Source organism: Dryobates pubescens, chromosome 2, assembly GCF_014839835.1.
Source record: "Dryobates pubescens isolate bDryPub1 chromosome 2, bDryPub1.pri, whole genome shotgun sequence".
Taxonomy (NCBI): domain Eukaryota; kingdom Metazoa; phylum Chordata; class Aves; order Piciformes; family Picidae; genus Dryobates; species Dryobates pubescens.
Window position 1 is genome coordinate 45186014 of NC_071613.1, and position 16420 is coordinate 45202433.

Sequence of the window (16420 nt, forward strand, 5' to 3'; positions counted from 1 at the left end):
CATCAGCCTGATCAGACAAACCTCCCTTCCCATGCATGCACTGGGGAACAGGGAGGTAAAAATAAAATGCTATTCCAGACATGATTCTTCCTGACTCAAATGGGAATACAACTATGCCTCTGAACTGGGTCTATGACAATCCATTTTTTCCTCTCAACCAAGGTTGCACAGAACTGGAATCTTCAACTTTTCAAGATCGGTACTTTTGTAGATGTCTCCTTGCTTGAGCAACAACAAATATTTCATGCCTCTGGGGGTGTAAGAGCTTTAAATGTTAAAGCTCTTTGGTCTGGCTGAGTATCTATCACAGCCCTCTTGCCAAAAGTTTCTTGGAGATTTGCTTGTTGGTGTTTTGGGAACCATCATTTTTTTCTGTCTGAATGAATGGTTTGGCCAGGAAATCAATCCAGCCACACTAGTCTGCTGACCTCCCTACACCCATTTCTCTTCACCAAATACCTTCTTTTGGATGTGTGTCCCAAGATGTTCCTGCAGACCTGCTGCAGTGGAAGGGCAGCCACTGCTTTGCTGGTCTTTGTGAGCAGCAGCAGCTGCCTGAATTACCATGCAGTGTACTGCACTGTACCAAAGTGCTCTCTGGCTTTTCTTAAAGTAAACTGTTTCCAACCAGCTCTACCAATATGGCTTGCTTAGCATGTAAGTGTTAGTGCTTTGCAAGAAGAGCACAGATACATGCCCTCCTCTTCTGCTTGATCTACCTGGTGTCTGGATCTCAGGTGAGTATCAAGTGTCGTGATTAACGTGTTTGTAGCCGTATGTGCCACTGAAGCAGTGGAGCTCACACAAGCACAGCTTAGGAGATTGTCTCCAGTGTCCTTCTTGGCAGATTTTTTTTGTGTGGTATGTTTCTGTTTCTCATTTTGTGAGCTGTGCTCTTCCTTGAGCTCCAGTCCTTCCTTTCTGATCATGTCAAGGTGACCTGTTTTATGTGCAAGGGGAATCACTCTCAGCAAGGCTGGCAAATGGCAGGCATGACTTGCTCACTAATATGTCCATATCTACAGTTCTTTTTAAAAGGAAAGGTTATGAATATGAAGTGTGGACTTTAAGTGTGGTTTTTGGACAGTGCATGTTTGACAATGGTGGGAAGTGGGATGATGAAATGGGAGTGTACACATGTACTTTGTATGTGTGGAGGGTGCTGGGTAGAGCAAACTCACCCTGACTTGAGGGGCTCTCATGATGCCTGGGGACAGAGAGATTTTATACCAGCTTTTTTCTTCCACCTTCCTGCCTTGCTTCAACCAGCAGAGACCTTGTTATGGGGTAAAGGCAAGATAAGGCCATGTTTCCAGTCTTGGGCTCCATGGGCTAAGCAAAACTCAGTCTCTGTCCCAAATACCTTACACAGTGGTCAGTCAAGGCACTTCACTGGACAAGGAGAAAGGAGGAGACTTCATACCTGCCAGGGCTGCATATAGCATGGCACAACAGAGATTTAGTAACCCCTTGGCAGATTACCTTTTTCATCACCTTGAGCAGGGAAATCCAGAGCTTCATTCAAGTGGGATCATTGCATAGTGTAACATACCTCCTCCTGAAAACTTTGGATTGGCTTTCATCGTGGTTTGTGGCTCTGGAGGCCTGATGCTCAGTCTGTAGAGGTTTCCATGCTCCAGGTTAAACTTTGGACAAAATTCCTGAACTCAGGCAGGGTGAGCAGTGGACCAGCCTGGGACTTGGGCTGCTCCTGTCCACCTGCTGCCTTCCCCAGGATGACAGGGGACAATGACTGACCATTGCCTCCCTCAAGTGAGGAGTGCTGCAGTTTGGGAGGTGCCATGTGTCAGTTTTTGCCCTGGCTATGGCCATGCTGCCTGGGGCAACGAGAGGGAGGCAGCAGGACCAAGGCCTGGCCTTGCTCACAAAACCAGGGACATTTCCTGATGGGAAGGGCAGTCCCTGCCCCTTTTATCATGGACTTTGAGGTTCCCATGTTTGGCCCTGCCTTGAGCCTGCCAGGCCAAGGTAGGATTGCAGAGCTCAGTAACAAATGCTTGGGGCAGAGAGAACTGTCCCAGGCTCCGATTAGCCTCCTGTCAGCCCTCCTCCCCAACTAAGAGGTAAATTGGCAAGATGCCATTTGACTGGAGGTAGGATTATATTCTGTGTTACTTCCAAGCTGTGGTAAAAACCTCTCTGTATATGTGAAAAGAGCAGCTTGTCCTCAATTTTCCTCAACATCCCCTAAGCCCAGTCCCCAGCAAAGGCTGTGACACAGCTGCTTGCCTCAATTCATCCCTGACAGTGGCAACCCTCACATAGCAACTGCTTCCAGCATTTCTCCTTCTGTGGCTGCAGCCTAGCTCCCTTTGCAGCAGTAATTCCCAAAGTTAATCCTCTGGCAGTGGGAGTGTGGGCACCTGAGGTCACACTGCTCAGCTCAGCCCCTGGGCAAGGAGCGCTCAGGCTTTCCCCACTGCCTGCAGGACGTTTGGTGCTGCCAGGGGGACAGAGGGACGAGGGTGCTTGCAAAATCAAAATCACCAATGTGAAACCATGAGCACTGCTGACGCAAGGTGTGCTGATAAACTCCCACAGCATCACGTGGAGTCTGCGAGAGGAGACAATTTAAAGCCTATTGAGTGGAAGATAAGCTGGCCACTGACAAATATTATCTTGTGCTTGTTGATTTAACACCGCTTTGTGTGCATGAAATAACATCAACGGGAGCTGGCTAAACCCAGGCCTTTTTGAGATAAGACTGCTACTTTGCCCTCATGGAAGAATGTCAGAAAATCCCTAGCAGCTCCACCTGGGATCTGTCCTTCTCCCAGCCCTGGCCACACTCACTCCTGTCACCAGCATACAGATGAGTTGGATTTTCTTCATGTCTGGGAAATGAACTTTGTCATCTTTAAGCTTGTGACAATTATTTCTGTATGTTCTAAAACCCTATCTTTTGACCTCAGGTATGTAATAAATGCATTGGTTCAACTTCTGACTGAGGCTGTTTACGGTTGTAAAATATTACAGCTCTCAGCGCCTGTGTTTTACAAGCTGGCAGATGAGTCAGGCTTCAATCTCTGCTTGATGCCTAACTGGCTGTGAGCCACTGCTCTGACCAGCAGGGTAGGCAGGAGGTCTGCATGCAGCTAGCATGAATTAGCCTCTAAAGCAATGTAGCTCTCCCTCAGCATTTGTACTACTTGGTATGTCGAATAGTATTTATTGCTGAACTAACAATATCTGGATGCACCAGGCTGTTTTCATGTGTTAGAACTTACATTTCTGTTTTCTTCTGGGGCAGATAAAAGACTCAGAGGTAACTATCTAAAATTGTTTAATAATATCAGCTGACTGCTCTCTGATGTACAGTCTGAGATGTATCTTACAAAAGCATGACAATTTCTGAATGCTGTGGAAAAAAAGTTTTTCTTCTTAAACTGTGTGGGATTAAACATTTCAGTCCTTGATTGCTCCTGTGGAGGGCATTGCTTTGACGTGGTTTTGGAAAGGTGAAAGCAGAGCACTTTTTTCTAATGAGCTTTTGAAAAGTCTTACTGACGTTGGCACATCCTTGGTCTGTTGCTTTTTGGGGGAAGTAAGGGAGGTTGCACTCACTTCTGAAGTGCTAATCTAAATGTGTATTGATAGTTGTGGCTGGATACAGTTCAGCAGAATCTCCTGCTTGGAATACTTTCTAATTCTAAGCCCACCTTACAGCTCATTCTTGGGAGTTTCCTTCAGTTTGAACAATTTGTCATCGTTTGTAATTGTTCATTCCTATTTCTTAATTCTAGGGAAGGTGTGAAGTCTCTGACAAATTGGTTTCAGGGACAAAAGAGATAACTTTAATCTGCTTCAAATAACCTTTGAAAGTTAATAAGGCTAACTAGCAGTAATGCCACTAGGGTCTGGAAATGGCTGGGAAACACTTGCAGAATTGGAATCTGACAAAGTGTTGGTGGCTGTCGGGTCTCCTGTGTAATTTGCTTTTTCTGCTTATTTTCTTCCTGGCAATTCACAATGAAATCTGTGGGAAGAAACTGAGAAATTCAACACCTAGCATGAAATTCAGGCTTTTGTCAAAAACATTGCTGCCTTTGATTTTTTCATAAGGACAGGTAGTGTGGTAGGAAATGAGACAATTTTGTAAGGTTGTGAAAATGCCTGTGGTGGGGCATATTCCTCTGTGCTGTGCAATAAAGTTTACACAATGTTTGTGAGCTGCAAAAACTTTCATGAAGGCAGCTTCTATTTTCATGCTTAGGACTACCAAGCGCTTGATGTGCTCTAGGAAACAGAAGAGGTGTGGGTACAGTCTCTCACCTGCGTTGTTTTCTTCCAGATGCATATTCAGTCTCTTCCAATGACAACGGGGGCAAGTCTGATTCAGTGGCCAACTTACAACCTCAGCCATCCCTCAACTCCATCCAGAGCTCCCCTGGCCCCAAGCGCTCAACCAACACCCTGAAGAAATGGTTGACTAGTCCGGTGCGCCGGCTCAACAGCGGGAAGACCGAGAGCAACATCAAGAAGCAAAAGAAGGTGCGAGATGGCAGGAAGAGCTTTGACCTCGGCTCTCCAAAGACCGGAGATGACACTACTCCTCAAGGAGACAGCGCAGATGAGGTGTGTGTTGGTGTTTGTTGCAGGAAAGACTGTACCTGACAGTCTCTGCTGTGGTGTGTGATTCACTTTTTAGCAAACACAGTTCCCTGAAGGTCTGGAAGGAGCAGGAATCATATTTAAAATGGCATGATGGGAGCTGTCTTGCAAACAGCAGCGGCGGCCAAAGAGCAATGGAATACATAGGGAATGGCGTTTCAAAGTCTGCATGTGTTATTGTCCTTTGACTGGATTGCTTTTAATAGCCTGTTAGAAAGCTGCTAAGGATAGAAATGAAGTTACTCTTGGGCAGCTGTTACCACTTTTTGCTGAGTTCATGCCACCTATATCCTACCATGGCAGTGTAATTCATTAATGAAAGAAAACACTCCCAGAAACAGCCATGTTTCTATTAAATCAGCTATGTGTTTGTAACCACATTTTCTCTGCAGGGATGTTCTTTGCCAGAATGGCCTTCCCGATACAGTGAACAAGGAATTGCAAGCCACAAATGGAGATGATACTAACTGAACACAAATAGAGGAACATGCTTTAAAAACTGTACATAAAGCTGTTCTCATTTAAATTGAAAAATACTTGTCCATCAGCACATAGCAGCTGTAACTGCCTTAGCTGACTGGGTGACCTAGGAACTGTGTTTCAGTAACTCCTACAATGCATCAGAGTCAGCCAGCAAGACCTTAGATCTTTATTGCTTCACTTCCATGGCACTTGGCGTTACCTGCAATTCTCTCCACCCAGTGCAATGTTGAGCCAGTCTTAGTATCAGCTGATTCAAAGCCTGTTGGTGGGGCTCAGATATCTAAAAAGATAAAAGAAACCCATCCCTGTGTCTAATTATAGTTAACTTTTCTTCAGAAGAGCAAGAAAGGTTGGGGAGAAGATGAACCAGATGAAGAGTCTCACACACCTCTCCCTCCTCCTATGAAGATCTTTGACAATGATCCAACCCAAGATGAGATGGTAAGGCCTCCTCTACTAAATCAGATTGCTGTTTAAGTGGATTTCTCACATAGCCAGCTCACAGTGGTTTTGTAATGGTCTTCTGGTATCCAGGGCCTAGACTTGTAGTTATAAGGGATTCTTATGTGTAAATCTTCATCTGATACCTTTCACCAACTAGGTTTACAAATAGTGCTGGAAGGGGAATTTAGCCCTGGCATCCTGTTTCAGGACAGGTTGGTAGTGTGCTTGTGTGTGGTCAGAAATTCCACTCAGATTTGTAAGGCATGTTCTCCGTGTCTGCTTTAAAAGTGCCATCAGTGTCTGACAGTGGCAGCAGAAATGGTGTTAGGAGGCAGCCTGGGCCTGAGGAGTAGCACAGATGCTGGAGTCTGCTTGAATTCAGAAATACCAATTTTACTGAGACTTTGACAGCTTGAGCTGTCCACTCAGGCTTTGTGTGTGATTAGGGTCCAGGAATGTTTCCAGTCTGTGCCCCACCATCTACCCTCCATTCTGAAAAGCTTTAAAATTTGCATGTGGAAAAGCCTACGTAATCTTATCAGTTGGCATTTTTGTCATATGTCCACTGAATGGTCCATCAGTTCAGAAGTCCACAAGGTGTCTGAGGTCCCTCTCGAGAAGGTGAGAAAGGCTTTGGTCTCCCCATTTTCATGCACCATGCTGGTGGTGGTAGTTCTTTGCTGTAAGAGTCTCTTGAATGGTAAGCCAGAATTTGCTGGTAGATGATGCAGTGGCTTGCAGAATCTTTCAGTTGTTCTCCTGAACTTGAGGTAAGACTCTCTGAATATGACTATGACAGTAGTTTGCATTCAAAGCCAAAGCCTCTCTGCCCATGTCCTTCCCCACCCTTTCCTGGTGCTGCCATCTTCCTTGTAGAAATCCATCCTTGTGTTTAGCTTGTTCCTGCTATCCTGCTGGCATCTGTTTTTAGCACTGCCACTTCTGTAGCTCTGTCCTCTGATTGTAATTACTGCATGCAAAGAAGCAAGGATAGGGGAGATTAATAAATTGCCATTTAAGAAAAAAAGAATCCAGCAACCCAGAATGTTCTTGGGGAAGGTTCAGGCAGGAGTTTGGAAGCATATATAGAGAGAAGGGTACAAATATTTCTGGGACTCAAGAAGCAGCGTAATGGAGGAAAGAATGTGGGGGCTTTCTGCTAATCTATCAGGAAATGTTATGACATTGTGGTGGCAGCAAGACCAGAAGGAAGCAGCTGGAGTCATGGACTCCTGCCCTTTGAGTGCTGTGTCTTGTGCTGGCTGTCTGGCGAGGGGCAGAGGCGAAAGGTCAGCGAAGCAGAGCCATGTTGGATCCATGCCCAGCACAACAGCAGTTGCTCCTGGCTTGTTCCCCCTCACATTGAGCTGAATGTTTTGGGGTTACTTTGCATTTTGGTTTTTGAGGGTTTGCTTTGTTCGTGTTGGTTTGGGTTTTTTTCTTAAAGAAAAACAAAGCTGCTTTAGTCAGGTCACTGTTTTCTCCCTGTCTTTATTTTTAACATGCCATGTGATTTCAGTATTTCTTGAATACATTTCTGACAGTGCCAGTCTGGTGGAACTAAAGTGTTTTCTGCTCCAGATGTTTAAGCTTTATAGAGTGTTCTGGCATCTCATTTCTTCACCCACTCCTAAAAGAGAAGATTAAATAGAGCAAGACACGTCTGAAACCCTTTTTCTCTCTCTTTTTCTTCTCCTAGTCACTTTTGCCACATGCAGAAAAACCGTGGGCTCTCAAACATAGCTCCTGAACTTCCTGGCACAGGACCACCACATTAGCAATGTTTGAGGCATACTGGAGCCAAAAGGTCTTTAGTGGTGTTAACTGGGGCAATGCTCCCTGCTCTTGTCCTACTGCTGCTTACAGTCATGGGCCTGGGTTGGACTAGCAGAACTGTAGGGATGTAGCAGTGAAAGGTGGGGAGATGTCTGCATGGTGTGGGGGGGGTGGCACCTTTCTCTGAGCTCTTCTGCAAGGCAGCAATAATCATGCCTCGCTGCTCATGGAGGCTCTTATAAAGACAAATGGCAAGATATCCTCATATTAGAAATTCATCACTTACTTTCTGGGAAATAGAAATACCACTTTTCAATTTGCTCCATGCAAATCAGACTCCCCCCTCAGTCACAGAAGACTTCTAGGCAGCAATTATTTCCATGCTTCCTTCGAAATCCAGCAGTTATTTACTTCACAGAGATATTGAGCAATTTTGGTTAAAAGAAGTTAGAATAGCAGCTATCTGTTGCCTCCAAAAATTGGACTCCTCCTGCTAGAATGGTTATGTTTGATGGCTATCATATGTGTATTTGTCCAGTATCTCTTCAAAGTCTCTGTTTGCAGTCTTTTTTCATTCCCCAGGCACGTCTGTCCGCATTGCAGGTAGAACAGGCTGTCTGAGCTTTTACATTTGTATGAGATTCCTGCATTACCAGCCTAATTCCTCAATTACCAGCCTGATTACCTGTAGTTTTTGTTGTTGTTGTAATTAGAACTGTTGATTAGATGTATTATTTGGGAAAGGTGAGACAATGAGTGGCAGGCTGTTCATGCTCCTGCTCTGTCACAAGGCTTCTGATTAGGACTGGTCTCCTTTGCCTTTTTTTTTCCTCCTTCTGGGGGGCTGTGTCACTCAACAAGAGCAACCTCCCCAAAGGGCTGCTGAAAGAGGTGGCCAGCTGCCTAATTCCTGCCATCACATTTCCACATCTCATCCCCCAGTACTGTTTAGTATCAGATGCATGTTCCCCAGCACCTGCACAGTGACTTTGCTGAAATAGCTGCTCTCCAAAAGATTTTCATTAAGCATCTGAGAGATGAATAAGCTTTTTAATTATTTTAATGCAGAATTTATAAAAATGTAGGCACACTTTAATCTGTGTCAGACAGCCAAAAGGAGGTTATCAACGTTTCAGTCAGTGCTTGTATTTCATTCCTGTACATACAGGTGTGCTAATACATACCAATTCCCACAGCTATTGCACGGGGTTGGGTTTTCAAAGTGAGGTTTCTTGTGACAAAGACCAGGGAGTGAAGAGGCCAATGCAGAGCAAAAACTTAAACTAAAACTGGATATTTCCCACAAGACCAGTCTTCACACCACCATGAGGGCTGAGTGGGTAGCATATTGAACGGGTACCAGTGTTTCTTGAGGTTTTCTAACAACCAGCAGCTATTAGCTGTGGCTACCTGAATATGGAGACATTCAAAGACATTATGTGATGTCAGACACCTAAAATCAAATACCTGGGACCAACAGACAGAAGCAAGACTGAAAGTATTTGTCTATAGGGAAAAGAGGGCACCTCCAAAGAGTGTTTCTGCCTTCCCATTCCAGGTACTTAAGGATGGAATGAGATAAGTCAGGATGTTTTCTCTCCACTAATTGCAGAGATGGGAGAGGAAAGATGCATATTTCAGGTGGCTGAGATTGCATGACTAGGAAGTGTCATTTGAATTCATTTGGAGTGGCAATCGATCCGTGGGGAAGGGAGGGAGGTCCCCTCTGCCTCTCTCCCCTATTGCCTGTAACTCCATGTGTATCTTGTACTTAACTGCATTTATTAAATATGTATGTATGGGGGAGGGGGTAATTCATCTCCTGCAGTAAGGAGATGAATTTTCTGCAGCCTGTAAGATCATAGCTGTCCTTTGAAGGAGGAACCAACAGACAAAAGGAGTAGGCTGGCAGCCTGGTGGAAAATGAACTTCATTTCTTTGATGCTGTTCCCTGGTTCCCAGCCTTGGAACTTCTTAGAGCGGGACATGCAGCCAGAAGTGGATGGCAAATCTCTGCTCGTCTGATATGGCAGCACTCACTCACCTAACCATGCATGTGGTCCTGTAACCCTCCTGCTCCCCTTCCACGTTTGTTCTCCTGCTTCACTGACCACTGGTTTCCTACTTCCTCCTCATCCTGCTAACTTGCTTTTCCTTTGCAACCTGGTGTCTTGCAGTCCTCTTCTTTGCTAGCTGCTCGACAGAGCTCCTCCGATGTCCCAACTGCTGCGGATCTTGTCAGTGCAATAGAAAAGTTGGTCAAAACTAAGCTGGTAAGTTTAGTGCCATGAAAAATGTGTACACAACAGAGCTAATATGACTCTAGGGAAGGGCCTTAAAGTCTGCCTCTTGTTTCTGATTTCCTTGCTTTCCACCTCCATCTGCTATGCTTTTATTAACCCTGTGTGCACTACTTCTGAGTAGAATGTCTGATATTTCTGTTCCTCGTGTGAGATGAAGCCTACATCTCACATTACCGTGTAGGATCTGTGTTGTGCAGTGGAAAGGCACTTCTGGAGCAGGCTTAGCAGAGCATGAGCTACTGTACTGTACTCTTTCTTGGGTCTTGTTGGTATTCAAATATTTTGCACTATGGGATGTTTTGTTTGTTTTGTTTTAAAGCTTGTTCTGAGGCACAGGAGTTTTACTACCCAACATCTGAATTTGTTTGGTATTCTGGTTTCCCTGAAAAGACCCTCTAAAGAGTGGAACTGCTTGAAGTATCACAGCTGTGCTTTAATTTTGCAAAGATTCATGTGTCTCTTTTAATCTTGTCAGCTCTTTCTGACAGGGAGTGGAATAAGCCATAAAAATGCTCTGGGTTTAATTTGTTCAAAAATGTCAGTATCCTGCATTTTCCCTGCCTAGTCCCATGCCTATTGAATAAGGAGTAAATCCATTTCATGTCTTGGCTTCTCTTAAGTTTTCCCTGAAACAGTTCAAAATGTTAATATCAAAGCTCAACTTTTTTTGTACATGTGCCAGAACCTCTAATTTGGTTAAATCCTTACTTAGAGCCCATTTAACTTAATTAACAAGTCAGGATTAAAGCAGGTTTGTGACAAGCCTACCAAGGTTCATTTTCTTATGTATACTAGAAGAATGAAGAGAATAAAAACAAAACAACACCCCCCACAGTGATCATTATACAGTAATTTTACTCTAACTCTGTGCAAACAGCTTTATCCCTGTGAGTCATTTCAAAGGGTTTTGGTATTTTCTTGGTTTGAGATGTTGGTGCATGAAAATAGTCAGCATATGTGGGGTGCTTGATAAGGAGTAAGTGGTGAAGGATCTCTTTGTGACACGAGAAAACAAGAAAGACATTCCCAGAAAATTTACTTAAAATAGCTTGACTCCATCAAGGGACTAATAAATTGAAAAGCATTTCATTAATCCAGTTAGATGTATTTTCAGAGAATATATTTTTTTTTTCCCTCCACATTCAGCCTATTGGGTCAATTGCAGTTGCTTTCCAGGGATTTGGGGGAAAGGTTAATTACTGTGGAATGTTACCATGTATCCATCTATTTCTGTTTCATTTGTGGTTTACTTTACTAGTAAGAATCCCCATTCAGCCTTTGGCAGAGGAACACTGACCTGTGTAGCCTAACACTCTTCTGTTGGAGACATCAGGATATTTTCAGGTTGTTTTGAAATAATTTGGGAGCGCTTGCTATTCCTGGAACTACTGGAACATCTTTTTCTGCCTTCTAGCAAAAGGACATTTCTATTTTAATGTTGGGGCTGGGTTTTGTTGTGGGTTTGGTGCTTTGGGTTGGGTTGGGTGTTTTTTTTTTTGGGAGGGGGTGTCTTCTACCAACTTAAAACTAGTTTGGTTTACTTTCCTGCAGGAAAGTATTGCTGAATACCCTGCTTGGTTTTAGACTTAGGCGCTGATTGCAGAACTTGAACCAGAAGATAAGACTGGAGCTGGAGTTCAAGGATAATGTTGATTCTATTGTTCTTTGGGTGTTTGGTTTTTTTTAGACCCTTGAAGGAGGATCTTACAGAGGAAGCTTAAAAGATGCCACCGGGTGCTTAAATGAAGGAATGACACCTTTAACTCCCCCACGAAACCTTGAAGAAGAGCAAAAAGCCAAAGCAATGAGAGGCAGGATGTAAGTTGTCTTGCTGGTTCTTCTTCCTGAAGTATGCTCCCAAGGAGGACACATAGCTGCACTAAAAGAATGCTTTGTAGTCAGTGAATGAGCATGGAACTAGGAGTAAAACTGTGTTCTGCTTGCTCCTGTTTTTAATTAACCTGTAAAAATACTTTATAAAAACACTTGCACATGCAGGAAGTTCATTACTACTCCTTAAAGTGTACAGTTTTTACCCTAGATAGTAAATAATCTGTTGCTGTGAAAGCCTCTGATCTGTTGTATGAGCATTACTGAGATGTTTGTCTTGGTGATTAATGCATTGCCAGAGGTGAAATCAACTCTTAAAAGGTGGTATGGGGTTGACCTTGTTAGTTGCCTTCAAGGAAAAGAGCAGAGAATCCCACTAGGATCTTTTTAATTGGAGAATATTCTTTGCCTTAGTTATTAGCAAAGGAAGAGGCAGAATTCAGGTGCATTTGTGGTGGAAACACATCACTTGAAAGAAAGTTCCCTTTGGGAAATCCTCATGTTCATGGTAATAGGAGAGGAAAAAAATATGGTGACAGCTCCTGAAAGTTGTTTTTTAAAATTATCTGTACACTCCCTTAAATACAACAAAAATAACACTGTGCCTTCAGAGCTTATCATGATTAAAGCATTTCTTCAATGCATAGTTCAGCTGAAGGACACAGAGAGCTGGTGAAATAGAATATAGAATTGTATTAAAGAGAGCTGAGGTACCCCTTTTCTTTATATTGCCTCTTACACAAACAACAGTAACTGCAATGATCTAATCAAATGGTAGATTGAGGGGGGAAATATCAGTCCAATACCATTGGAGCATGGTAAAGGTAAGAGGTAGAAGAGCAGCATCTCCTTTAGGAAAGGTGCCAAGCAGGGAAGGAAACCAAGTCAGGGGAGATGGAGGAGGTAGTCAGAGTAGAAGAGGAAGTAGGAGCCAAGTGCCACAGGTCTGTGAAAGCCATCATTTGCTCCTGCAGTTTGTCATAGGAAGCCAGAGAAGCAATACAGTAAGGTACTGGATCAAATCCCAGGAGCAGGCAGGGACATGACACTCCTGGATGTGTTTCTGAATGGAAGAAGTTTCCTACTAGACAGGCGTCAGCCTTCCGGCAGGGAACATCTCTGCCCACGCTTGTCTTCTTAAAGCTCCTTGGTATTGCAAGTTGTTGGGTTTCTCTGGTAGCAATCCATTAATCAAATAACTGACAGCTAACTGCAGGCTGCAGGTTTAGCCCAGACCTTTGCCACTGTAAGCACAGATACAGTAACACTTTTAAGCGTGTAGTGCCGCTGTCAGGGGGACTGGCAGCGTCAGGCGTAGTGAGTGGCTGCCTCCATCCAGATATTCTGAATGCCAGGGTATTTAGGAGCATCTGCTAGTGGCTTTCAGCACGAGGCATCCGTCTCCTCTACAGCTCCTTTCTGTGTGTGCTGTATCTCTGAGGCTTGCTGGGTTTGATTCCATCACTGTATGAGGCAGCTGAGCTCCCAGCTTGAACTGTGACCCCTATTGCCCACACCAGCAGATGAATCCTTGTATAGGCACGGGCAGTAATTTCCTGTGTTTGACAGCACACATATGCCAGCAGTTAGCCCTGGTGTTAGGAAACCCCTATTCCATCAGGCTTCATTGCTTCATTTCTGTGAGCCATAAGGCAATAATCTCATTGAACAGTGCTGTTCAATGCAGATTTCACACAGTTACCAAGATACCCAGATACTCAGACTTATTCAGAACTGTGGAGGCTCTTATCCTTGATCTAGTTCATGCCATTTTAAACACTGCTCTGTAGTCAATACCAGTTGGTGACCAGGGCAGGCACTTTCCAAGCAACTGCCATGTTATCAGATTAAATGAATGGCCTTGAATTTTTGGCAGCATGCATCTTAGAATCCTTGAATTTTGGAGTGCCCCTAAGGTCCTGTGTCAGTTAGGCTTCAGAGGACTCATAGAGGTCATCAAGGTTGATTTTTCTTACATGCAGTAGGAAGAAGGGAGCTGGGGGACCCCTGGTGCTGAGTTTAACGTAAGCAGTGGAAGTACAGACCCTGGTTCCTAATAGAGATATATATTTGTAGATTTAATCTGTTCACCTGATAGACATCTGGTCACTGCACTGATGTTTATTTCGCAGCCACTAGCCTGCATGGCCTGCAGCATTATGTGCTACAAGTACCCACTGCTTCACTTTTAGATCAGAACTGGGCCAGATGGATCCATGCTCGAACTAAAGGAGAGAAAGTGGGCAGATGAGAGAGGCTGTCCCCATTCCCTGAGCAGCTCTCTGTGTTTGTGGGGAGTGATGGAGACAGAGGTGGAGTGAGCCAAAAAGTCACCTCCCAGCACGCCTGCCCAAGTGGAGGAGGGGTGGCAAACCTTTTGCAAGGGCACAGCAGGTCAGCCAGCAAGAGGGGGCTGTGCAGCATGAGCTTGCTCAGGCCACATGCTGCTGCTTTATAAGGAGCAGCCTTTTGCCCTATGTGTGTTTACTACCCAGGCATACAACTTGGCAGGGCGCTTCGAAGAGCAGAGCTGCTGCCAGTGCTGTTTTATGCCAAGGGGGCTGGATTTCACTCTTAAAGGAACAAGAAATGTTTGACCTCTTCCTGCCTTGTGTCTTAAGTATCTCTTTTGGGACATGTTGGGAATGCAGTGTGAACAAGATTATTTTCTCTGTTACCTCTCATAACTGAGCCTCTCCTTGCAATGCTCTAGTTATTTTCAACCAGGCTTTTGCCTTAGCACTGTTTGCCTTCAGCCCTATCATTTCAAGTGGGTCAGTGTGCTTATAGATGTGAACAGAGTGACATTAGACATGAAAGCACTCCTCTGTCTTCTAGCCTTGTTACTGCCTTAGTGAATTTGAGTGCAGATGGAGTTTTTGTCATGTGCCATGTCTATGCACTGGTGTAGCTGAGAGGCAAATCTGCAGCAGGCTGTAACTTTTTGAAATTGTCCTCAAAAGAACATTAGTCAGTTTGACTTAAAAAGGGAGGGGCTTTTTTTACCTTGCTGTTGTTCATGCACAGGACCTTCATTAGGTGACTCTTCTACTTGGGGGGATTGTTACTTCTGAAATCAGCATTTGACACACACACAGATTACCTACACTGAAAGAGCAAGATCCTGGTTGTGGTGGGATATGGGGTTTGTCTTACAATTGTTCAAAACTTCCAAGTTAAAACTTAATCTGGGTAAAGCCAGAGGGGCTAGGGCAAGAAACCTACTCCTGCTTGCTGCAGAATGGGTCAGGACACATCTCCATTGCTGTCAGGGGTTCTACGTGGAGGATAGAGGAGAGCAGGGAGGAGTAGTTCCAAGTACAGACAGCTGTTCATGCTGCTGCTTTTACACCAACCAGGGCTGTGAGGGGAAAGAGGGAGAGTAGAGTAGAGTAGGATAGAATAGAATAGGATAGAATAGGATAAACGAGGTTGGAAAAGACCTTTGAGATCATCAAGTCCAACCTATCATCCAACACCATCTAATCAACTAAACCATGGCACTAAGCACCCCATCAAGTCTCCTCCTAAATACCCCCAGTGATGGTGACTCTATCACCTCCCTGGGCAGCCCTTTCCAATGGCCAATCACTCTTTCTGTGAAGAATTTTTTCCTAACATCCAGCCTAAACCTCCCCTGGCACAGCTTGAGACTGTGTCCTCTTGTTCTGGTGCTGGTTGCCAGGGAGAAGAGACCAACCCCCACCTGGCTACAACCTCCCTTCAGGTAGTTGTAGACAGCAATAAGGTCTACAGCTGAGCCTTCTCTTCTCCAGGCTAAGCAACACAGCTCCTTCAGCCTCTCCTCATAGGGCTTGTGCTCCAGACCTCTCACCATTGGTTAAGACAATTGAAACTCCCCTGACCTGAAATGTGATGGTTCTGTCATTTACATTCCACAGAGTTATAAGTAAGTGAAGAGTGAGTTGTGTTATGAGAGTGGTGTTTTAAGGAAATTTAATATGTGGTAAGAGGAGCAAATGGTAATGTCAAGGAATCTGGTCAAATACGTGTGTGTTCTATTTTAATTCAGGTTTGTCTTAAATGAACTGGTACAGACTGAAAAAGACTACGTCAAAGACTTGGGAACTGTTGTGGAGGTGAGCTGAAGCAAACTCTGCTGTGTAAAATGTTTTCCCACTAAAAAGCACCATGCTGACAAGTGACAACAACAAAAACATCCAGCACAAGAAACAAACTGCTTTATTTTGCACTCTGCTTCCATGGTCCCCTTCTCATGTTGACAGAAACAAGGAGAAATGCCTTTGGAAACTATTTTTGTTTCCATCTAACAGAAGTTGTATTTTAAGTTTCAAATCTAGTGTGCAAAGGTTTTTCTTGGCTACCCTGCTTGTGACAAACACATTCTGCTGTAATGCAGCCTTGAGGGCAATGGTGGAGAATAAGTGAAGCTTCTACCACTTACTTCGTGCTTTCCTTGCTGTCATATTGAGTAATGGTAACACACAATTTACTTCACTTTGCACCTGGACTCAAGTCCAGTGTCTGAGTACCTTTACAGAAGCCGAGTTTGGGTCTGTGCTCAAGAGCATGTGTGGCCTGTGGGTTATTGTTTTGCAAACAAACCCTTGAGGTAAAATACAGTTTGGGCTTGGGGTGGTTGGTTGTTTTTTTTTTTTTCCTGTTAAAAACCAGTCCTAGTTTTTGAAGTTTCAACTTACAATGACCTGGCTGATCCCTAGAGATCACCTGTCAGAGACAACTCACATGCAGGGGCCTTGTTTTTGTTTTTTCCCTGGGAAGGACTCAGAACTGGAGGTACATGACTGAAGTGGGCTTTTGGCATTCGCTAGTCCAAGGAGAATTATGAGCCCACTAACAGTGATTTCCAACAGCTTCCGAACTTGAGCACCTTTGTGTTATCTTATGTTTACATCATGCAGTGCTAGCAAACCCAACAAGCCTGCAGTGAAGTTATAAAGAAACTCTCA

The 16420-nt window shown here is 44.3% G+C and overlaps 1 protein-coding gene across 13 annotated transcripts in view; it reads left to right on the plus strand.

Annotated features, from left to right (window-relative positions):
- KALRN (kalirin RhoGEF kinase) overlaps positions 1-16420 on the plus strand; it is a 548250-nt gene that overhangs the window by 482220 nt on the left and 49610 nt on the right. For 8 of the 13 annotated variants that reach the window (XM_054176436.1, XM_054176457.1, XM_054176452.1 and 5 more), the window contains 5 exons: positions 4313-4596; positions 5452-5556; positions 9513-9608; positions 11326-11456; positions 15502-15568. In XM_054176436.1, coding sequence (XP_054032411.1) covers positions 4313-4596; positions 5452-5556; positions 9513-9608; positions 11326-11456; positions 15502-15568 — 683 coding nt within the window. The remainder of the gene's footprint in view (positions 1-4312; positions 4597-5451; positions 5557-9512; positions 9609-11325; positions 11457-15501; positions 15569-16420) is intronic. The other 5 variants (XM_054176462.1, XM_054176476.1, XM_054176464.1 and 2 more) reach the window with 3 other exon arrangements.